The 24,245-nt window shown below is 43.4% G+C and overlaps 1 protein-coding gene across 2 annotated transcripts in view; it reads left to right on the top strand.

The window, feature by feature from the left end:
* Positions 1-1,180: 1,180 nt before the first annotated feature.
* The window catches only part of LOC126253376 (fatty acyl-CoA hydrolase precursor, medium chain-like), a 116,535-nt gene continuing 93,470 nt past the window's right edge, over positions 1,181-24,245 (top strand). For both annotated transcript variants that reach the window (XM_049954663.1, XM_049954662.1), the window contains exons 1-2: positions 1,181-1,422; positions 9,698-9,829. In XM_049954663.1, the coding sequence (XP_049810620.1) occupies positions 1,207-1,422; positions 9,698-9,829 (348 nt within the window). In that variant the 5' untranslated portion in view covers positions 1,181-1,206. The remainder of the gene's footprint in view (positions 1,423-9,697; positions 9,830-24,245) is intronic.

Below are 24,245 nucleotides of genomic sequence, written 5' to 3'. Positions count from 1 at the left end.
GTTTGATGATGATGTTTGGTTTGTAGGACGCTCAACTGCGTGGTCATCAGCGCCCGTACCAAGAACAAAGTTTTACACAGTTCTGTCTAGCCACTGTCACAAATGATGATGATGAAATGATGAGCACAACACAAACACCCAGTCCCCGGGCAGAGAAAAATCCCCAACTCGGCCGGGAATTGAACCCGTGACCCGTGATTCAGAAACAGCAACACTAGCCACTTTTTTTTCCCCAGCCACTTGACCATGAGCTGCGGATACTGATACAGATGAAACAAGTGTACAAATACGTGTGAAATATGTTCAGTACATGTGGAATATATTTGAAATGTGCGTACACAGGAAAAGCGATGAATAAAATGCTCATTTAAACCCGTAAAACTATTTCACCTAATTTGGTACACATACTAGTTACGATCTGGAAAGAAATGCTGTGGACGTGAGAACTACCAGTCTTCTATTGGAGTGACTGTGATAACTTGGAAAGAGAAGGGGGAGAAGCAGATGAACAGGAAGAGAGATGGGATGAAGGAGATGGACACAGATAGGGTGATGGGGAGATAACCGAGAGAGGAGGAGGGGGAAATGGGAAGAGGGGTGGGAGAGGAAGAGATGGACAGATAAAGGAAAGAGAAAGACACGGAAAGAGACATAGGGAGAAGAAGAGAAACAGACAGGTAGGAGAAGAATATAAACAGGGAGGGGGGAGAGGGAAATGCACAGAGAAAAAGAAGAGGAGTAGATGGACAAGATAGGAGAGGGAGAAATGGTCAAAGAATGGATAGAGGAAGAGGTGAAGAGGGAGAGGGGGCATGGGGAGGAGAGAAAGAGAGATGGACTAACAGAATTTTGAAATAAGTATATACCTGGGCAATGGTAGCTACTCAGCTCGTGATAGAATAAAAGTATTTTTGGTTATTGACTTATAGAACGCACATGATTTTGAAACAACGTCGTTATTTGACAAAATAGTGTGCTTCGAAATCCGTTTCGGTGTAGTGGTGAATCACGGTTTTAAACCTAAACTTCAATAACAGGAAAGTTCCTTGCGGTCTATCTCTCCCAATAGTAAAGCGTTACAGGGCAGCTACGAGGGGTCAAGGGATTCGATAAGCGGCAGAGTGGCTGCGTGACCGTGACCCTGCAGCCTATCCTCGGGGTAAAAGCAGTGGCGCGCGTACAAAGCGTGAGTCAGTCAGTGCAGGCATGCCGGCCGCAGCGTCGTTGCTGTACTTGCTGGCGATCTCGGCCGCGTCGCTGCTGCTGGCCCTCTTGCAGGGCGGCGAGCGCGTCCAGCTAGTGGTGCCGACGCGTCAGGGCCTCGTGAGGGGTTCCACCGAGACGACGAGGGGCGGCAGGCAGTACCTGGCCTTCTACAATCTGCCGTTCGCCAAGCCGCCCGTGGGGAAACTCCGCTTCAGGGTTAGTGAACCGCAGCTTAGAGCAGGGAAACGTCTTATCCCTTCTACCAATACCATTGTAAGAAAGAACGACGCAGGCTTTACGAATGGGGCGGAAGTCGGTAGATGTGCTGTACATATGCTAACAAACAAATGATTACACTTCAGAAAATAAATGGGTAGTTCATTGAAGTGAAAGGGTCACACGGATCGAGGAAGTCAACAATGCGTTGGTCCACCTGTGACCCTTATGCAAGCAGTTATTCGGCTTGACACTGATTGATATCTTCCTAGGGATAACGTGCCAAATCCTGTACAACTGGAGCGTTATATCGTCAAAATCTCGTGTTGGTTGATGGGCTTTGCCCATAACAGTACTGATGTCCACAGTGTAGGAGAGATCCGTCGACCTTGCTTGAAAAGGTAGGGTTTGGCAAGGGCGAAGACAAGCCGCAGAAACTCTCACAGTACGCGGTCGCGCATTATCTTCCTGAAATCTAAGGATATAATGGCTTGCCGTCAAGAGCAACAAAACGGTGCTTAGAATATTGTCAACGTACCACCGTCCTGTAAGGTTCCCACGGTTGACAAACTGAAGGGTTCCGGTACTAGATGGAATGGCACCCTAGACTACCATTCCTGGTTGTTGGGCTGTACGGCAGGTGACAGTCATCCTGGTATCCCACCACTGTCTGGGAAATCACCAGACAAGTCTCCGAAGTGCAACCTCATTGACTGCAGTAGAATTGTCTTAAGTAGGAGTTCCGCTTCGAACTTAGTCTCAATGACCATAAAAGACCTACCTGGAGACGGCCTGGACACTGGTGGGACACCAAACTGACTGTCCCGCTCCATACGGCCCAAGGAAAGAGTGATTATTTGGGTTGCCATTTCTTTCATAGCAAGAGCCCTTTGGATGTCATCTGCTGCACCCTTACAGTAGAGCGGTACGTGACGATATTGTATTCCCAGTTTTGTTATCCTTCATTGCAAGCCATCCTCTGCTTACGTTTCAATAAGATAAGGCCCGCCCACGCACGGCTAGAGTTTCTACTGCTTGTCTTCGTGCTTGCCAAAACCGTGCCTTGTCCAGCGAGGTCGCAGTTGAGAACGCTTGGGGCATTGTGAGCAGGGATCGGGATTTTGAGTACCTAACATGCCAACTGGATAGAATTTGAACGGTATCGCTCAGGAGGACATCCAGCAACAAGCCGAGTAGCTGCTTGCATTAGGGCCAGAGATGAAGCAGTGCGTTATTCAAAATTCAAATGGCTCTGAGCACTGTGGGACTTAACATCTATGGTCATCAGTCCCCTAGACCTTAGAACTACTTAAACCTAACTAACCTAAGGACAGCACACAAGACCCAGTCATCACGAGGCAGAGAAAAGCGTTATTCACTTGCTCAGTTTGTGAAGCTGTTTCTCTTAAATAAACAATCCACTTTTTCTGAAATTTTAATTATGTTTTTGTGTTTGCATGTTCAGCGCGTCTACCGATTTCCGCACCATTCGTATAATTTCCTCGTAGTGTGTAGCTTCCTTTACCGTAGAGTGTACTAACTTGGAACGACTTGTTCACGATGTGAAAAAATTGCCTCACTGCGCTGTTGAGATATACCAGTAGTAAGTATCAGTGTTTTCCCCAGGGAATACAGGACTTGCGACCTCCGTTACACACATAAATTAGACACACTGAGAGCGGGACTTGACCTCACGATTGGAATTTAAATACTGTCTTTGGCTCGAAAGTAAACTACGCAGCGGCCATAAGACTTCCTAGCAGTGGTTGTTAATCGCAGCATAAAATGAATGTAAGCAGATGAACGCACTTTGACTCGTAAAAGAAAACGACACTGAATCTTATAATTGTAGATCAAAAAGTTTATTTCTCTGAAAAAAATAGAGCATTTTGCGGCGTAAAACTGTTTAGCTATAAACGAAAGCTGGCAAGCAATGCACAGTGTGTGTCAGTATTTCATTACATGGAGAATTAAGTTCATTTCCTACGCCTATTATTCCCTTCATAACGATACCTGATCAAAGCTTCATTCACAACATAAAGTATAAGGACTGATCAATAAGTTTCCGTTAGAAGGCCGTACAGTCCAAAATCGGTATGCCGGTCAGGCAGAATGGCCGTGAGCGTTGAGGCAATCGTCCCAACGACGCACCACGTTGAAGATACCCGTTTGGTAAAATACCGTGTTCTTCTGCGTGAAGAACTCCTTAACTGCCTCCTGCACATCCTGTCCTGCACGCACGTCCGGAAGACACGAATGCCACACTAATCCCTTACCTATGTGTCGGCGATTGTATACGTGCTGTGCTGTGCTGTGCTGTGTTGCATGTGAGTGTGCACATCGCAGTATGGTCCTCAAAAGGAAATTTTTTGACTTCCTCTTACAGTTCACAAAAACACGCGACTTTCATAATCATCTGCCTCGCATACTTGCGACTGCGAGGCTGTAAACCGTCCACATAGTTGTGAAACCCAGTTTGTGCGTGTATAAAAATCAGTGTCGCAACAAACTGTGAGGCTGTTCCGCCTTTAAGCAACAGTACTGGATTAAATATGTACAACTGACAGAATTAACGATTTAGAAATTTTCGGCCTAGTAGTGAGATTTAACACTTTCGGTGTATTTTTCCACCGTAGTGTACTACACTCCTGGAAATGGAAAAAAGAACACATTGACACCGGTGTGTCAGACCCACCATACTTGCTCCGGACACTGCGAGACGGCTGTACAAGCAATGATCACACGCACGGCACAGCGGACACACCAGGAACCGCGGTGTTGGCCGTCGAATGGCGCTAGCTGCGCAGCATTTGTGCACCGCCGCCCTCAGTGTCAGCCAGTTTGCCGTGGCATACGGAGCTCCATCGCAGTCTTTAACACTGGTAGCATGCCGCGACAGCGTGGACGTGAACCGTATGTGCAGTTGACGGACTTTGAGCGAGGGCGTATAGTGGGCATGCGGGAGGCCGGGTGGACGTACCGCCGAATTGCTCAACACGTGGGGCGTGAGGTCTCCACAGTACATCGATGTTGTCGCCAGTGGTCGGCGGAAGGTGCACGTGCCCGTCGACCTGGGACCGGACCGCAGCGACGCACGGATGCACGCCAAGACCGTGGGATCCTACGCAGTGCCATAGGGGACCGCACTGCCACTTCCCAGCAAATTAGGGACACTGTTGCTCCTGGGGTATCGGCGAGGACCATTCGCAACCGTCTCCATGAAGCTGGGCTACGGTCCCGCACACCGTTAGGCCGTCTTCCGCTCACGCCCCAACATCGTGCAGCCCGCCTCCAGTGGTGTCGCGACAGGCGTGAATGGAGGGACGAATGGAGACGTGTCGTCTTCAGCGATGAGAGTCGCTTCTCCCTTGGTGCCAATGATGGTCGTATGCGTGTTTGGCGCCGTGCAGGTGAGCGCCACAATCAGGACTGCATACGACCGAGGCACACAGGGCCAACACCCGGCATCATGGTGTGGGGAGCGATCTCCTACACTGGCGGTACACCACTGGTGATCGTCGAGGGGACACTGAATAGTGCACGGTACATCCAAACCGTCATCGAACCCATCGTTCTACCATTCCTAGACCGGCAGGGGAACTTGCTGTTCCAACAGGACAATGCACGTCCGCATGTATCCCGTGCCTCCCAACGTGCTCTAGAAGGTGTAAGTCAACTACCCTGGCCAGCAAGATCTCCGGATCTGTCCCCCATTGAGCATGTTTGGGACTGGATGAAGCGTCGTCTCACGCGGTCTGCACGTCCAGCACGAACGCTGGTCCAACTGAGGCGCCAGGTGGAAATGGCATGGCAAGCCGTTCCACAGGACTACATCCAGCATCTCTACGATCGTCTCCATGGGAGAATAGCAGCCTGCATTGCTGCGAAAGGTGGATATACACTGTACTAGTGCCGACATTGTGCATGCTCTGTTGCCTGTGTCTATGTGCCTGTGGTTCTGTCAGTGTGATCATGTGATGTATCTGACCCCAGGAATGTGTCAATAAAGTTTCCCCTTCCTGGGACAATGAATTCACGGTGTTCTTATTTCAATTTCCAGGAGTGTATTTTATTTTCGGTCGATATACGCGTCTATAAGCGTTGTATGGAACCAGGCATAGCATGCTTTGTAGTGAACATTATCTTCTACAAGTCTAAATTCCAGTGCCATCTGTTTATCAACTTTTGAACTTTCAAGGCATGTACAAAGTGTCGGCTGTGAAATATTGTGGCTGCGACTACTTAGCCTTTATAATTGTATAATTTTTTTCCCAAATAATCAATAGTTCTGGTACTTTTTCCTGTTGATGAAGGTTTCCATAATTTCAAAACCAGTTGCAATCGTAAGTTAGCGGAATTACAGTTGCCTAGGCAGCTTCTAAAAATCGTGAACGATAATGAACAAAGCGTCCTTAGCGATCCTTATCTTTGGTTTCCTGCAACAATCCTCGTTTTACATGTATGCTGGTTCTAAATGCTTGGTCTTGTCTTCTCTTGTCTTGTTGTTAATTAGTTGGAATTATTACAATAATAATGAGGAGTTAAAAAAAGCCCAATGTGTAAGAGACTGGAGATCCTAGAAATTCAGGAAAACAGTGACAGTCCATATCTGCTACTGAAGAACTTGAAGGTGATGTTTTTTTCCTCAGTGACCGACAGCAATAATAAACTTTCGCAAACAATAGATGATCTAGAGGAGGAAGATGTAGCCGAAGCTAATCATGATGTTGAGTCTGCTTCTGATACACTATCTAACAAGCACATTTTCGAAAAACATGTTTCTGACTCATGTCTTGGATTGAGTGCCTCTGTAGAACAAATGTACCGCAGATAGTAGATTATGGCACGAAAACGGACTATAAATTAGAGAGGCAGACCATCAGGTGAAGCTAGCGCAGTACATGTGACAGCAAAGGGCAGAAATGAACTGAAACCGGTAGAGGATATCAGATATGATTCTGTGGACCATTTACGATATTTTGATCAGCAGGAATCGGTAACTAAATGTAAAAACTCAGGCTGCAAAGCTGAAACTCATATGCAACGTACCAAACGCAAGCTCCATGTTTGAACAGGTGGAGGGCACAACTGCTTTCTACAATTCTACACAAAATAAATATTACTTGAAAATCATCCCACTTTTTAAAGCTTTCTCTAATAAATTTTCAAACTATTTTACAAGCGTGTTATTTAAGTGTTCCATTACTTTAAAAACAAACGTCACAATAATTTTAGAGATGCAAAGTAAAGAAAAATTTCTGAAAAGTATGAAAAATTATACCGCTACGTCACAGTGTCCGCCGCAGTGGACAGCCCATAACTTGGATATTACGATTTTGGTTTCTGCTACATGAAAACGGTTCTAAAAAAAGTTTTCTTGAATACAAAATTACGAAATTTTAACCCCAGAAAATGAACAGAATGACAGTAAGGGATAATTTGGGGCGTTCACAATTATTTTATGCAAAAATACTGACCTGGATTTTTGTGACTCTGAATTTATTCCAAAATTTTTATGCATAAAATATGAAAAAGAAAATGCCTTGAAATTGTTTGATGCACATTTCAACCATCAATAAAGAATGAAGATAAATAATTAACGCCTGACTAAGTTAATTAATTTGGGATGGGGTATGCTAAAAATTGTCTTCCTTTCCTAAAAAAAATTATCGTAGTTTGTTTAAGCATCGGTAACAGTGATTGTATGGATTGAATGAGAAGCTGAAGTTATCCATACAGCTTGGCTGTACTGTCGGACATGGAAAGACTAAACCGTAAACGATGTTCAGTCCCGAAGCTCCCATTGATCCAACGTGCTGGTGCTGCAGGCTACTTTTGTCATACTAGTCAATGTAATGCGAGCAGACCGCTGGTGCGTGATCGGTTGCCATCAAAAGCGCACCGAGCAGTGCGCTGCTGTGAACTCGAACATAGGACAATGCCAGTCACCGCTGCTGTGGAGAGCTGCCTTCCAAATCTGCCTCTTCGGACCTGCAAAGTAAGTACCAAAGTTGAGTTACCAAGAGCCAGAAGCCGAGAGTCGAACACAAGTGACCAAGAGCTAACCGACAAGTCCCTCATTTCTAGAAGCTCTCTGCATGTTTTTCCAAGAGAATTTCGCCACCAAACCTTAAAAAGTTACGTTTTCTGTGCCGGTAGCGTCCTGTTTGCCCTTTCTAAAATGCACCAAATCAGGACTCCTAAAAATTGTAGGTTCCACGTGGCCGACATACTGTCACCAAGTAATGAAGTTATTTTTCTTTTCTGTTCCCTCGGATAGAGAAAATCATACGAACTGGTAGAATATATCACTGATGTTATTAGACATATTTCAAATCCTGTCATATTAACTGACAAGTATGTCATTACTATAATAGGGCGCAAGTTAGACTTTTATTACTGCTACTATATGTATTACCATTTTTTAGAAATCTATATACTCATAGTTGTTTGCTCCTCTGTATCAGATGCCACTGAGCATGGGTTACAAACCCGAAAACCAGTTTTAGCAAATAAAATAATTTTAGTGCAGCTCATGGTGTGTAGAATATGTCCTTCAACAAATTTCTGTAAGCTGCAGTGCACGAAGCATAACATCGTCTCCAAACCCTCCAAAAAGTACTCGACCAATTTCCTTCAGATTGTTATACATTTTTTAACAAACGTTTGGACTCATTGAATAATACAGAATCTGAATTTGAAATGAGAATAAACGAGGTTAAATGTCAGAGAGGGTGGGGAAGAGAAGATGGGTGAAGAGAGGGGAGGAAGTGATCGATAGACGGAGGGGGAAGGAGGAGCATATGGAGAAAGAGAGGTGGAGGAGGAGGCGGAGAGAGACAGGGGGAGAAGGAGATTCTGGCCTATATCCATTCTCCACGCAAAATTCAAACATGTGCTTCCTATTTTCTTTCTTTTCCTCCTAACCAGACAGCTGGCAGGGAACAGGTAAGCTTCAATAAAGCATCTCGTCTCTCCTCAAATATGATATTTTCTGTCCAGAGCACAGATAATGTAGCGGTAATAGTTGTTTTGTGCTAATCTGGTATACAATCACTGCTATAAAGTTATCACTTTCATTAATGTATTTGCCTAACTTAGTTATGTACGTCTGAAGAATTTTTCCGCAATTGTACTGCGCGCACTTCTTTATTTTGTATTACTGTCATGATTTCGGCCTTAAGTGGTTATCACATACAACAGAGTTGCGTATAATTAGACTTTGTTAATGGAAGTCATCGTCAGGATCTATTAACCTGGGTGTACTGGCTTGTAGATAAGTACAAAATCGCAAAATTTATGGCAGACAGATAGCAAACATTTTTTTCCAATCATAGAACAATTGAGACACAGAATGAACATCATGTGCAGTGAACACGGTCTGAAAATATACTATATCCTGTTCACTGCACGTAAAATGACTGTACTGATGTTTTCCGTGGCTCAACTGTTCTATGGTTGAAAAACATGTTTGTCATCTGTCTGCCATACATTTTGTGATTTTGTGCTTATTTACAGGCTGCGACACACAGTTCAGTAGATAATGACGACGACATAACTTGACAAAGTCTAATTATACTCGACATTGTTGTACTTAAGACCGAAATATTGATGGCACTATAAAATATATACGTTTGTACATTCGAATGGTGGAAATACCTTTCAAACACTATAAACATGATAATGGCCCAAAAATATGGGAATATTGGTTATGTATATTTCGTCGTATTGCCGATACGACCAACATCATATGTATTGTTGCACCAAATGCATGCTACGTGGTTTATATTGCTAAAATAATATTACTTCCTCAGGATAAATTTCTATGGTTGACATCAGCCAGGAAACATTCATTAAATATGTGACTCTTCAGTTTCTCACGGCGTATTTCTTGCTCGAACAGTCCACGGGTGTACTGCCGGACCATAGTGTCCAACGGACACTATATTTCGGCGATCAGACATGTCGCCATCGTCAGGTGCGCTGATGGTTACATGTCTGATCGCCGAAATACTGTGCCCGTTGGACTATAGTACGTAATTTGGGACGTTAAACCTGCCACTAAGTTAATTTATTTTGTGACAGGAATACCTAGAAACTACCTGTCACTCCATAGTCCCAGTCTTTACATTTCGGTATTATCAAACGGCTAACACTGTTTAACGGCTCAAATACTCCGTACATTTGGAGAAACTACTGCAGAAATGTGACGTACTTTAATATGCGTTCAAGCTGTTTCTTATGAAATTCCTCAGTTCGTTTCGTTTTGTTACAGAGCCCTCAACCTCCTGACTCCTGGCTGAACATCCGCGATGCCACCGTCCCGGGCCCAGTCTGCCCGCAGAATAAAGTGCTGGGTCCCGACGAGAGTGAGGACTGCCTATACCTAAATGTCTTCACGCCAGAGGTATACTCGTCCTTTATTGTTTAGTTTATCCTGTGTAGGGTTGTAACCACATTTAGACGTTGTACCTATATATTGACGATAATATTGTAGTCTGAGTTATTAGCTTCGTGAAAGGTTCGTATCGTGTCTCTTATAAAAATTTATCAGCAATCAGACGCATACGATGCCGCCACGAGATGAGATATCAGCAACATTGGGAAGAGGTGTAACGTCCTCAGTAACCCACAGAACTACTTCTGTTATCGTTTACCTTCAAGTCATATTAGGGAAAGTGCTCTCGAGACATATTTCACGATTCAGAATACAATATTAATTAATGTTAGAGTTATAAAAACCCCCATACTTCGAATTTACGTGATGTTAGAAGTGGTACTGTAATGTAATAAAATAAAATATGAGCCGTAACTTATACAAAAAAGAAACACACATTAATGCAATGGCTCAGCATAAAAGAGAAAGAACTAATGTAGGAATATTATTAACAGTGTAATACGTTGTTTAATTTAACCCGCCGTGTATAAGCACTCAGTAAACTAGCTCAGTTCTCAGGGTACTTACGTAATCGTTGATAGATCGTGGCTTCGTCTCGATTTCCCAATATAAGATAACAAGAGTAGCATCTACAAATGAAATACTATAATGGAACTGGAATCTTTTGACCAGACCTTTTCGACCTTGGATGTTATCTCCTGATTGTTAAATTACTAGTAGCTGCCTCCAGTCTCGTGGGATCTGAAAAAAATGGTTCAAATGGCTCTGAGCACTGTGGGACTCAACTGCTGAGGTCATTAGTCCCCTAGAACTTGGAACTAGTTAAACCTAACTAACCTAAGGACATCACAAACATCCCTGCCCGAGGCAGGATTCGAACCTGCGACCGTAGCGGTCTCGCGGTTCCAGACTGCAGCGCCTTTAACCGCACGGCCACTACGGCCGGCGTGGGATCTGAAATAAAGTTAATTGTCCCAACCGACGGCACGTCTCGAAGATGAGCTGAAAGAAAATGTTAAAGATTTTTCTAAGATGGCGCCTAAGAATGAAAATTCTTTTTTAAGGCCCATATCTGCTTAAGACAATAAAGGTATCAGATTTACAATAGATTGACCACATACACAAATTCTTTGGACAAAATAACCATTATATTTTTCGGGTTTTAAGTACAACTTACATTATCAGCTGGTACAGCAAGATGAGCTTTACACAAGAACGTCCTCTTAGGTCCGAAACCAAGCAGATAAGATAAGCGAATGACAAAGGAAAGATATTTCATGCATACAAGCGCAAGAGTCCATGGAATAACATGTCCATTGTAGTTCTATCTGTTCTTCTTTGGCGTACTTGTCGATTATTTATAAAATTTGTCATAATATTTAGTACACTTTTTTTTTTCTAACCCAAGTCCACCCAGGAGAAACAGTACATTACGAGGGAATCACTCAGCAGAAGAGTATGCTGTGGTGTGGAAGTGGTTTGTAATCAACTTTATTATCTAACCTGAAGAATTACCAACAAAACTGGCTTATAAACAAGAAAGATATCTGGTGTGGATAAGCTAAATAAAAATATAATACTCCTAAAGGCTTATACAAGGGACGGACAAAAATATCGAAACACCAAAACCACAAGATATTACCATGCCTAGTACGGGATAGGCAAACCGTTCGTATTCAAATCAGCTTCCAGTCATCACGTAATGGATAAATGGAGGTGTCGTATGGTTTTCATGGGAATCTCATACCATTCGTCGACCAAAATAGCGGCAAGTTCAGGTAACGATGTAGGAAGTGAATAGCAATGATGCACTCTTCTATCCAATGCAGACCGCAATAGTTCAATACTACTGAGACCTGATAATTTTAGTGACCAGGGGACATGTGACAGTTCATCCTAGCGCTTATAAACAAGTCATGGACTATGCGAGTTGTGTGAACAGCGGTCGTGTAGTCTTGAACCAAAGCGTTACCATTGGTGAACAAACATTCTACCATAGGACCGATTTGATCAGCTAGAACGGTCACTTAATGCTCGGCAGTAATGTGAAATTGCTTTCTAACCACGAGGGCTATGGAATACCACGCTATGGCTGCTCAAATCATCACCGAACCCTGCTGTATTTCACTCTTGGGACGAAAACTCTGCCAGAAATTGGAAACAGTTTGAAACTAGACTCATTCGATCAAATTATATTCTTCCATTGCTCCATATTTCGCGTTTTATGGCTTCGGCAACCCGTTTTCCTGTTATGGGCATTTGCATCACTGGCGTGTGGTTTTGGAAATCCAGGTCCCCCTGTAATTCCTACCTTATGGAGCTCCCTTTTTTGGTACTGATAGGGTTCACGAATGCGACATTCACTTCTGGAGTGACTTTTACAGCTATCACTTATTTTCTGTCACAGTCCTGTCCAATGACCATCCTTTACTATCATACAGTTTCTTGCGCGTCAGGACTTAAGGGATTATTTTTATCCCCTTTCCCTGAATGCGGTAACAATCTTAGATGCGCTACCACTTGAAACACGAAACACTTTGTTTACAGCACCACCCACAAACGACCACTAACACTTTGCCCACATTCGAATTCAGTTAGCTCCGATACAATGCCACACAGAACACTGTTATGACCACGAATGACACTTGCACATGTGTCATTCATGATCAAATACAACAGAGTAGAGAAAACTCGGGAAAGAGTACGCACTTAGCATTTAACCGTTCAGACCCAGTAGATAAGTTTAAAACAAACTTTTCTTATAACAAATTATTGCTGGCTTAATTGGGAACAACATATAACGGTTGCAGCTGCCTAGCTTTTAACATAAACCTCAGATGTCTACATATGTAATACATTGCTCGTTCGTACACTTAGCCGCATAGTCTTGTGATAGTGCGCGACATGTATTCAAAAAGTATGCACTAAAATAAATCACAAGAAAATTCAACATGTCCCTCATAACCTGTGCTTTCTTCGTAGGACCATTGGGAGCAGTTATCACATTAATCCAGCGTTCAGTGATAGGCTGCTTGTAAACCTCACCACACCCTGGACAGTTCAAAACATGGGAGCCCTCCTTGGATTTGGATCTGGTTGTTCCTGAAGATTATTGCGCGGATAAGTCCATATCAGCCATAGAGATTCTGCGTTGTTGATACTGGTATTTTGTCTCTTCTTGGTTTTGTCTCATTTAGGTAGTTTGTTAAAGAATGCATTTTCTCGGATTTTCTTCTTTGTTATGTGTCGATCATATTTTGGCAGTGGATAAACACTGGACAGGCCTACGGCTGTTCGTACATCAGCTCTCTGAACTTCGTTTGTGTTACGTTCTTGGTTTTTTCCTGCTGACTGCACAGACAAATCATGTGTCACTGAGAAGCAGCATTTGTCCGTGGCCTCCTATTATACTCCTCTGCCTTGTTGAGTTGTTGGAAATTCAACTCTCTGAGTTATTTCTGATGGAGCAAAATCTTCTGCTGTGAAGACATCCGGATTAAACCTGAATATTCCCTTTCACTAGGAGGATTTCTCAGCTGTCTGGATTGCGGCTACTCTAGAACTTGAAGCTCGAACAAAGCACTCACATATGTCTGCCTAATGGGCCTTCCTGGATTAGTAACCGTTAGAACCGAAGAGGGTAGGAGCGGGGGAGGGGGGAAGAGTTGACAGTACGCGCGTAATCTTTCCCGCTGTCTTACAATGTACTCTTAACCGATTGGCCACACAGTTCAAGAAAATATCACAAATGCCAGTTTCTGCTTGGTTCCGCTATTTTGCTGTGGTTTGTTGCTCAAAGGACGGTGATTCATTTGGCAAGTAGTTTAATTTCCTAGCGCACACCTAGATAGCGCTTACTGCTTAGATGTACAACTAAAAGATTACTTAATCTAAAACAAGAGCTTATATTTAGCTGCTACAACCCGTAAATCTGGCGGAGCTCTTCAAGATTACACGTGATGGCGTCAATATAGAACCAACAGCTAAATGTAGTTTTCCGGTTCCGGTAAGTGTTGCCATTGAAGAGAAGATGCCACTGCGAACTCTAACCTGACGTGGACTCTTACTCGACCTTACCCTAACCTGCAGGCTTGACCAGCACCTGCACCTATGTTCAAGCACACATTTCTCGCGTTGTTACCATATTTGCGCCCGGTACCTGTAAACAGCGCATGTGTCCAGTAACACGGAACGATAATAAAATAGTAGTACCGTAGGTTCTAAGGCCTATGCACAAGATGTACTATAAAGAAACAATAATAGAATAAAAATATAGTGTGCACCAAGGATAAATTTCAGTGAAAGAATTGTTTAAAAGAAACTAATGGAAGTAGCGTGTTTAGTAACCTCAGTAGGACTATGCCACAAATGTACTACATTAAGTGTATTAAGGTCCATAACGTACAACATGGAATGGCAGATAGCACATTCAGAAAATTCAGTTCTACTTCAGTAGCACAGAGCATCGTTCCTCTTAGGGACTGGAGTAAACGGCACACAGTAGAAAGCCGAGGTACTGCCTGTCCCTCGAACAAGAGCAGTGTTAGGAATCAGATGGACCGGCACGCTTTCTACGGCACTGCTCTGTTCAGTCGGCGCCATTATCTCTGATGTTGTTCTCCCAGGTGTACGGCCACTGTGCTGCCCTTTCTCTGGCTCGTTCACCGGCTAAGCCACAAGCAGCTAAGCGTTCTCCCCTTGCCGCCGCCTAGAAAAGACCCTCTCGTTACGCTGTTCCCGGCCAGAGACAGTAGGTCGCTCCGTGTCTGCATACTTGAATCACCAGAAGGCATACAGCATGAAACTTCCTGGCAGATTAAAACTGTGTGCCGGACCGGGACTCGAACCCGAGTTCGACTCTCGGTCCGGCACACAGTTTTAATCTGTCAGGAAGTTTCATATCAGCGCACAATCCGCTGCAGAGTGAAAATCTCATTCTGGAGGCATACAGCAATCAGCCATTATTTATACAGCTCGATTTATTCCAGGACGCGGAAATGCCAAGGGGCGGAGAAGTGTGCGGTCCGTCGCTGGAGGCCAGGCACTGGCGCGGGGACCGAGCTTGTTCGGTATCGACGGGGCTGCAGCAAGGTGTTCCCTATTCAGAACGGAGGCCATCGCGGAGGTGAAAGCGAACAGCTACGGAAGGAAGCTCGACAGTGGCGCCTGGAGTGGGGGCGGTTAGCGTGGAGGCAGCAGCACAGTGGCGTTGTCAACCGTCGACACCGAGTGTCGCCTGCTGTTAATGTGCGGCGTAGTTTTGCTGGAGCAGCAGACGGCGTTCGCCTCCATGTGTTTAGAGCAGTGGTCGTTAAACTGCAGCCGGCGGGCCGCATGCACCCCGAATCATGTGTTCGCGCTGCCCAAGGGTCTCAGCCGTATTTTATAAAATTTGCTTCTCGCAACTGACCGCAAAAGCTTCAACTAACGTTAACAGCTTCTTAACACTTTGCCGTCCGCACGTCTCGTACAAATTTATTCGCTTGACGCTGGCAGCGCTAGTTCGAATTACTTGGCTTGTCGACGACCGCTTGTCACCTTTCCGTTGATGACAGGCCTCAAACACATTGACTTTTGCGCGTTTTTATGTTCCTGAAATCCTCTATTTTGCCGTATCGTTCCACAAGCTCGTATTTTCTTTTCAAGTAACTTCTCTGCAAGTTCTACACTGTTATTATAATGATCCATGCAGAGGTGATGCCACTTTCCATCACAAGGTGTCAGTAGTTCCATCACTGTTTTGGCTGGAGGCTGTCCAGCGCCGGAATATTTCTGAATGAGGAAAGTATCCCGTACTCGAACCACACAGCATCCGAATGAATCTGCAGAATTTCGTAATTTTCGACGAATTGTAAACTTTAAAATTTAACCGTCCACGCCACAGTACCATTCCTTCATCAGTTGAGATATTTTGACTTAGATTAAACCCTTTCTTTAAACTTTTTGGAAAAATAATCACTTATGAATTGCACTTTGAGAAGCCGGTCGCCATTATCCGGTTTATTGTTGCTGTAGGAAAAATGTAAACATGATAATATTTGTCTGAATCTGTTTCGGGCCATCGTTTTGCGAAATATCAGTGTGTCTGTCAACGGATCCGTTGACTAAAACCATCGATCCACGATTTTCTTATAATTCCCATAAGGATAAAAAGCCCAAACCATTTTCTACGTTCGGGTCCCATAACGTCGGCAAATTTGGCATTTTTTAAATCCAGTTTCCTTCTATCGCAATTTTGGCTGTAGTACTTGTTGGTTTCGTTGCTAATATATTTAATTAGATCGTTTCCAATATATAATTCAACGATATCCTCGACGCTCTGTGTATCTTTAGCAAATATCTTTTGACCCGGGGATCCTTCAAATTTATTATTGGTCCTCGGTAAATCAAAGTATGACCATTGTGCACTGTCTTCTTTGTCTGATTCAGCCGAATCAGTTGGCAACCGTAGTGTTCGCCGAATTCTTCTTGGTAGTATTTCACTATCTTCCTACGTTTCTGCTTCACTTTCATTTTTTTGATATTCAGTGTCTTCTTCCCAATCGGCCAAATCGTCCGAACGTCACACTAGACTTCCGCGCATTCATTGTAAATAATCCTACTGTCTCTTTCGTCCGCAATGATGAAAGGGCAAAAGTACTTATAAAAGCAAAAAACTTGTTGTCGTGTGTAACATCTGTTACCTAAACAAAATACCAACAGAATGCAGAAGATACTAAAGTGCTGTCGCCGGCCACTGCGCAATTCTATGCTCTCGACACCACCGTGGTGTCGCTGGACGGCATAGTGTTAACAGCGTATTTTTCTTGCTCGGTAATAAATAAATATGCTTACGGAGATACAAATATTTTAAAATGAGCTTACTATTAATCGACGTTGGTGAATTTGGTCGTGATTTAATTGAAGTTTGCCGCTTACCTCAGGGAAGAGTGGTGACTAGCGCGCCGGCTTCGGAGTTACTAGCAGTGAGAAGGGGAATAATATATTTCTTGTCTTCCAATGACCACAACTTCCGTGCATGCTCAACTAGTACCAGTCAACAGCTATAGCATAGATGTCAAACGGAAGTAACGTGGATTCGTGAATACTCATTAGACACGATCATCTTAAAATGTGGCACATCATTACATGTTCGTAGCAAGTAGTATGAAAACAGATGAAAGCTGTTGAAATAAAATGCAATGAGTAGAAGAAAAATGACATCCAAAATTGTTAGCAAACATTTAAGATCGTGTCCCGTATTACCGTTATTAATTAACATAACATACTAATTTATGTAGAGTTCCAATTAATTGTAAGATCGTTAGGGGAAAGTGTGGTAAAGCCGCCAGGGTGGTAAAAGTGGCTATTGTATAATTTTTATCCTGAACAGCGCTACTGCCTGTCAAGAAGTGGTCACACTAGTTGCAATATACATCGCTAATGTTGTCACTGAGAATGACAGAAGAAACTTTCTCTGTCACTTTTTAGTAAAAACTTTTTTTGATTTTGAATCGTCTGATACAAAGTAAGTCATTTAGACACATATCAAAAAAAGTTTTTCATCACCTCGGTTCCGAGAGTTCCGGAACCTGTGTAGGAAATTGGAACAGAGATAAACATAAACATCTTTTCCGCCCTTTTTATTGCTCATGAAAACCAGACATTGCATGTTCTACCACCACACAACGAGATCTTCGTAGGTGGTGGTACAGATTGCTGTACACACCGGTACCTCTAATACCCAGTAACACATCTTCTTGCATTGATGCATGCCTTTATTCGTCGTGGCATACTATCCACAAGTTCATCAAGCCACTGTTCGTCTACATTGTCCAACTCTTCAACGGCGATTTGGCGTTGATCACTCAGAGTGGTTGGTGGGTCACGTCGTCCATAAACAGCCCTTTTCAATCTGTCCCAGGCATATTCGATAGGGTTCATGTCTGGAGAACATGCTGGCCACTCTAGTCGATTTATTTATTTTATTTTGCGTTCGATATGCCATATGTCTTACAGTACTATACACATTCAGCATGGGAAACTTAATTAACATGCAAATGTAACAAAACATTATTCATTTTAAATTTAGTTATACATATTACAGCACTTATAAACCTACAGGGCGTACATGTAATCTGTCAAAAAAATTAACACTTAAACAGAAACACTTAAATTACATAGCCAAGAAATGGCGCAGTCTGTCAGTCTATGCAGATCATCTAGTGAACCGTCTCGAAGACCATGAATTTCACACTCGATTATGTGCTGCATCGTCTGTATTTTCCCGCAGTCACAATGAGGATCGTCCACGTAGCCCCACTTGGCCATCAGCTCGTTGCACCGTCCAACAGCAGTTCTCATTCTGTTTAGTGCCACCCAGGTTCTTCGAGGGATGTTGAGGCCAGGAACATGATCAGCCGGGTTCTTAAGGAGATGTCCATTTTTAACATTTGCTTGTTGCCGTAGGTGTTTCCATTCTGCTATGGTGTCCCGATTGTTCGAGGGGTGGTTCCAGAAGGGATTTCTTGATTTTAATCGTGTCGGACCATGCAGTTCAGCTAGTATTGGGAGTGTGATGTAAGCAACATTTTTTTTTTTTTTTTTTTTTTTGCATTTCTCTTTGGATTACGTGTTGTCTGCGGAGTGAGGGAGTTTCAGTGTTTGCCAGCACAGAGAGCCATGGTGTTGGGATAGGTCTCACTGTTCGAGTTATTGTTCGCAAGGTGTCATTTAGGCGAACATCTACATTACTGACGCGCGTACTGTTGGCCCATAAAGGTGCACAGTATTCTGCAACGCTGTAGACTAGAGCCAAGCAGGAAGTGCGAAGTGTCGTAGCATTACTTCCCCAGGTAGAAGCTGCGAGTTTCTGGATGGTATTGACTCTGCCTCTGAGTTTTTGGCTGACATCCTCACTGATGTTCTTTAAATGTTAGGCTGCGGCCCAGTTTAACACCCAGGTATTTTTGGTGCTCTTTCATGTCTTATATTCTGGCCTGCTATATTGAAGGGCAGCTTCCTGTCTGCTTGCTTGTTTTTCAGATGCATCACTGTGCTTAGTGTTTTTGATGCATTATGGTTCAGTTGCCAGGCCCTGTAGTAATTATGAAGCTGCACCAAGTCAGAATTTAGGCCTGTTTCCAATTGTTCGAATGACTCTCTATGCAAAGCAGTAGCCAGATCATCCGCATATGCGAACTTCCGTGATTTTAATTCCAGAATATCTGAGATATGCCCCTCTAGTCGAGCGATTTCGTTATCCTGAAGGAAGTCATTCACAAGATGTGCATGATGGGGGCGTGAATTGTCCACGAAGACGAATACCTCACCAATATGCTGCCAATATGGTTGCACTATCGGTCGGAGGATGGCATTCACGCATCGTACAGCCGTTACAGCGCCTCCCATGACCACCAACGGCGTACGTCGGCCCCAAAACATCATGGAACTTCCACCTAGCTGCACTCGCTGGACAGTATGTCTAAGGCGTTCAGCCTGACCGGGTTGTCTCCAAACACGTTTCCGACTATTGTCTGGTTGAAGGCATATGCGACACTCATCGGTGAAGAGAACGTGATGACAATCCCGAGCAATCCATTCGGCATGTTGTTGGGCCCATCTGTACCGTACTGCATGGAGTCGTGGTTGCAAAGATGGACCTCGCCCTGGACGTCGTGCAGTCTGTTAGGCACAGTTTGAGTCGTAAAACGACGTGCTATGGCTGCACGAAAAGCATTCTTTAACATGGTGGCATTGGCTCTCAGTGTTCCTCCGAGCCATAATCCGTAGGTAGCAGTCATCCACTGCAGTAGTAGCCCTCGGGTGGCCTGAGCAAGGCATGTCAAGGACAGTCCCTGTCTCTCTGCATCTCTTCCATGTCCGATCAACATCGCTTTGGTTCACTCCGAGACGCCTGGACACTTCAAAATGGTTCAAATGGCTCTGAGCACTATGGGACTTAACATCTACGGTCATCAGTCCCCTAGAACTTAGAACTACTTAAACCTAACTAACCTAAGGACAGCACACAACACCCAGCCATCACGAGGAAGAGAAAATCCCTGACCCCGCCGGGAATCGAATCCGGGAACCCGGGCGTGGGAAGCGAGAACGCTACCGTACGATAACGAGATGCAGGCCTTGGACACTTCCCTTGATGAGAGCCCTTCCTGGCAGAATGTAACAATGCGGACGCGATCGAACCGCAGTAGTGACCGTCTAGGCATTGTTGAATGAACTACAGACAACACGAGCCGTCTACGTCCTTCCTTCTGGAATGACTTGAACTGATCGGCTGTCGGACCCCCTCCGTCTAATGGGCGCTGCACATGCGTGGTTGTTTACATCTTTGGGCGGGTTTAGTGTCATCTCTGAACAGTCAAAGGGACTGTGTCTGTGATACAATATTCACAGTCACCGTCTGTCTGCAGGAGTTCTGGGAACTGGGTTGATGCAGAACTTCTTTTGATGTGTGTATCATTCTTGTTACTTTACTAGTATATACCTAAATTGTATATCAATGTTTAAATGACATCTTTTGGCCTACAAATGTATTTCTTTGATATCTCCTTCAGTTTGTTAATAGCTTCCATGCATCACTAATGCCGACCTGGCTTCCAATCGGAAGAACTGACCAGACTCTTCCTCGCGGATAGTGGTTCAAATGGCTCTGAGGACTATGGGACTTAACATCTTAGGTCATCAGTCCCCTAGACTTAGAACTACTTAATCCTAACTAACCTAAGGACATCACACACATCCATGCCCGAGGCAGGATTCGAACCTGCGACCATAGCAAAAAACACACATAATACAACAGATAACATTGACTTCTAAAAGGTTTCTATATTCACCATTTTATCTCTTTGGGACAATTTTGAATTAAGTATCTCATATTACTTAAAACGGTCTCTGTTCTGGTCTAATACAAAAGTCCGACTGAAACGGTCTGCTGTAGCGGCTTGGTAATATTCCAGATACTAAGACATGAAGATGCCTAGAACATATGCCCAGAAATAAAAAAGAAAGAGAAAACAAATACGGAGTCGTGCTGCAGTAGCACTGGCCACATTATCAGCTTTGACATGGAATATTGGTCACTATGCAACCGTTCAAAAAATAAATAAATAACTAAATAAAATCTAGTTCGTGTATATAGTTCCATTTATCACTTAAAATATTTGATTTGATACCTTGTAAAACTTAGAATTAAAATGTGTAATTGGTAACTTTCTAACCATGGTGTCGTGAAATTCCCTTTGAATAACCACTTCACCCCCCACCCCCCAACCACCTCCCTACGCTCATGTGGCCCGAGGTGTCTTCCGACAACGCAAATATTTCCTCTTGAGCTAAAAAGTTTGACGACCTCTTGTCTAGAGGATACGGCAGCTGGGAGCCAGCAAGCATTTGCGAAAGAGAGATTTGCTTTGCAACGAATCGAATGCCATGCATAAAAGCGATACTCGAGACAAGTGTACCTACTGCAGCGCCTTTGGCGTTTTATTCTGAGTCTCGTCTGTTTAGCGTGGTCATTTTCGTGTACATCTAAGGGCCAAAACTGTATGTGTTGTGAACAACTGTCGGTTGTGTAGTCTGTCATCTGAATGGTGAAGGCGAGGTTATGAGGGACTACCCGTTTTGAGAAAAAATCGAAATATAGTAACAAAATGTAGGAACAAGCAATGATAACAAAGCTTATTAATAACCAAAGCACAGTTCACGGCGGAAGTTCTTGTGACAGGTCGCGTTGTAAATTATTTACACTCCTGAGAACTGAAAGAATAGGAAAATATCACGCAAACGTTTCAGAACATACGCATTTATTTGCTCGAGAAAATATAAACGTGCAAACACATGGAACACCTTGTCTACAACGCAGTAAAAAGCTGCTTCTTCTTTCCCCTTTCTGTCTTCCTTCCTTGCTCAGTACCAAATAACATCGAAAATTATTTTTCTCGTCATATAATTCTGACATTTCCACTGTTGAAATAATTTTCATTAAAACACGTGTATTTATTTACGTTTTTGTTTATGCATAGTGTAGCTTTTTCTCTGTAAAACGTAAATACGTTTCTACTTCCTGATATTTTTTTCGTTCCTGTAAGAGAACACTATTAGGAAGTATTACCAGGACTTTGGATAACATTTCAGTGTCTCATGAAAAGAAAGCAAACAACGGAATAAAGATTAAGAAGACGCGACAGCATAATATCCATTTCTGTAATAGGAATGAGCTCCCCCAGAATAGGTTAAAATCCGGTATCATCAGACGCCGCTGTACTCCCCTGTTTCTACGCATGCTCAGGTGCACCTTAACATGGAAATTCAGAAGAGAATTGGCACCATCCATAGATTATTGACTTTATAGACACTCTTACGTCATGACGGGTTCGAATTTACACGCAGGCACGAAAGGCACCCGAACTTCGGGAAGTCGATATTGACCAGATAGTCGCTCGCATGAAACTGGTTTAAGAGTTACTTGTGTCATTCTGTTGTATAGACCCTTGGGTCCGTGTTAAATTAGAGTATTGTCAAGATTATGAACTGATGAAACAATGTGGCCACTAATTGGCCTGTAATTTGAGGAGCAGTGTCTTCTGTAAGTCAATTATATCTCGATGTAAAATTTAAAGCCATGTGAGACCTGAACACTGTAAAGCAGTGATTTATCTGGGCAACAGTATTTTGGTGATACGCGTTCAGTGGTTCAAGTTGTCTGTTTACGTGCCTTGTTAATTGATTTACGTTTTTTTATTCTTTCGCTGTAGGGCCTGCTTCGTGTCCGTGCTGTCCCTTGGTATTTGCTTGGGTTTGGGTCGCAATGGGGTATCCTCGTGCGAACTTGTTGACAAGTGCAAGTTGTTTCAAGTAACGTCCACTGGCCGTTTCGTAAAGTATCTATATTGGATGAGATATGTATATTAGGTTAAGATTTTCTGATTATGTATTCATTTGTGCATCCCTAAAGTTTTTCTTTATACTGTGGGCTGATAGCTTATTTTCATGAAATTTTATGTTGTAAAATTGGGTGTTAAGTCAGTTGGATAGTTAAGTTTAAATTAACGGTTCATTTTGTGATATGTATGCGCTCAGATATTTGCGTGGTTCATACTGTTAGTAAAATTAAATTACAGTTGGTTGAGAGTCCACGCTCGCGCAACCCTCAGCCAAACTTCAATCCCACAGAAACCCCGCGTCACAATTTTCATGTCAAAACTACATACTCCCCTAAAAGTAGTACACGAACTGAAGATTGGTGAAAACACGAAACGAATCTTGGCATAAATGAAGCTACGTAAAAAGTCACCGTTTGCTATGTTTCCTAAATCCTAGAACACTATAGAGGGAAATGGTTACATCGCTACTAAACCATCGTAAATTTTACTGCTCCAAATTTTATTCAAAGAAAGTCTTCATTTACATCTTATGCACTAGTTAATTACGGTTATTCGATTTACAAGTATATGTTACATGCGAAATAAATACGATATGTGCTGTTTTATCCCCTATAATATTAATGTCACTGATCAAAACTTTATTAGAAAACAATTCATAATTTGTGTTATGCGTGAACTCCGTTTGCCGATAGGTGGCGACAACGGTAAGTAGCGCTCGAAAGAAACAGATCGCAGACGTCAGACAGTTAGCTTGGACCTTGGTCAACATTACCTCATTCAAACATTAGTCGATTTGCGTCTGCATCATAAAGTTGTTTTTGATTCAAAATGTCAGTTTACGAGCCTAATTCTCATTGTTTGCGGGAGGCATTACTGCTTTGTTTCAGACGAAGAAAAAAGTAGCAGAGTTTCATCGAATGCTCTCAAGTACGTATGGTATGGACGCTATTAGTGAAAGAACGTGTTGTGAGTGGTTTCAACGCTTCAAGAACGGTGATTTTAACGTCGTAGGCCGGCATAGTGGTAGAAGAGATAATGTTTTCGAAGACGCAGAATTGGAGACATTGCTGAGCGAAGACTCGCGCGAAACTCAAGATGGATTGGCACGATTAGTGGGAGTGACACAGCAAGCCATTTCAAAACTTCTCGAGGCTATGGGCATGATTCAGAAGGAAGGAACTTGGGTTCCGTGTGAGCTGAAACCAAGAGACATTGAACGGCGCTTTTGTGTTTGTGAACAGTTGCTTAAGAGGCAAAAACGGAAGGGATTTCTGCATGACATTGTGACCGGGTACGAAAAATGGTTTCATTACGGTAACCGTAAACGCAAAAAATCATGGGGATATCCCGGCCATGCTTCCACGTCGACAGCCAAACCGAATATTCACGGCTCCAAGATCATGCTCTGCATTTGGTGGCACCAGCACGGCTTTGTGCACTATGAGGTGTTAAAACCAAGTGAAACTATCACAGGTGCTCGTTATCGAACTCAATTAATGCGTTTGAGTGGACCTTGAAACACAAACGGCCGAAATACAGTG

This window comes from Schistocerca nitens, chromosome 4 (genome assembly GCF_023898315.1).
Source record: "Schistocerca nitens isolate TAMUIC-IGC-003100 chromosome 4, iqSchNite1.1, whole genome shotgun sequence".
NCBI classification, from domain to species: Eukaryota; Metazoa; Arthropoda; class Insecta; order Orthoptera; family Acrididae; genus Schistocerca; species Schistocerca nitens.
The sequence above is the reverse complement of the archived record's forward strand: the minus strand, read 5'-3'. Positions and strand labels throughout refer to the sequence as shown.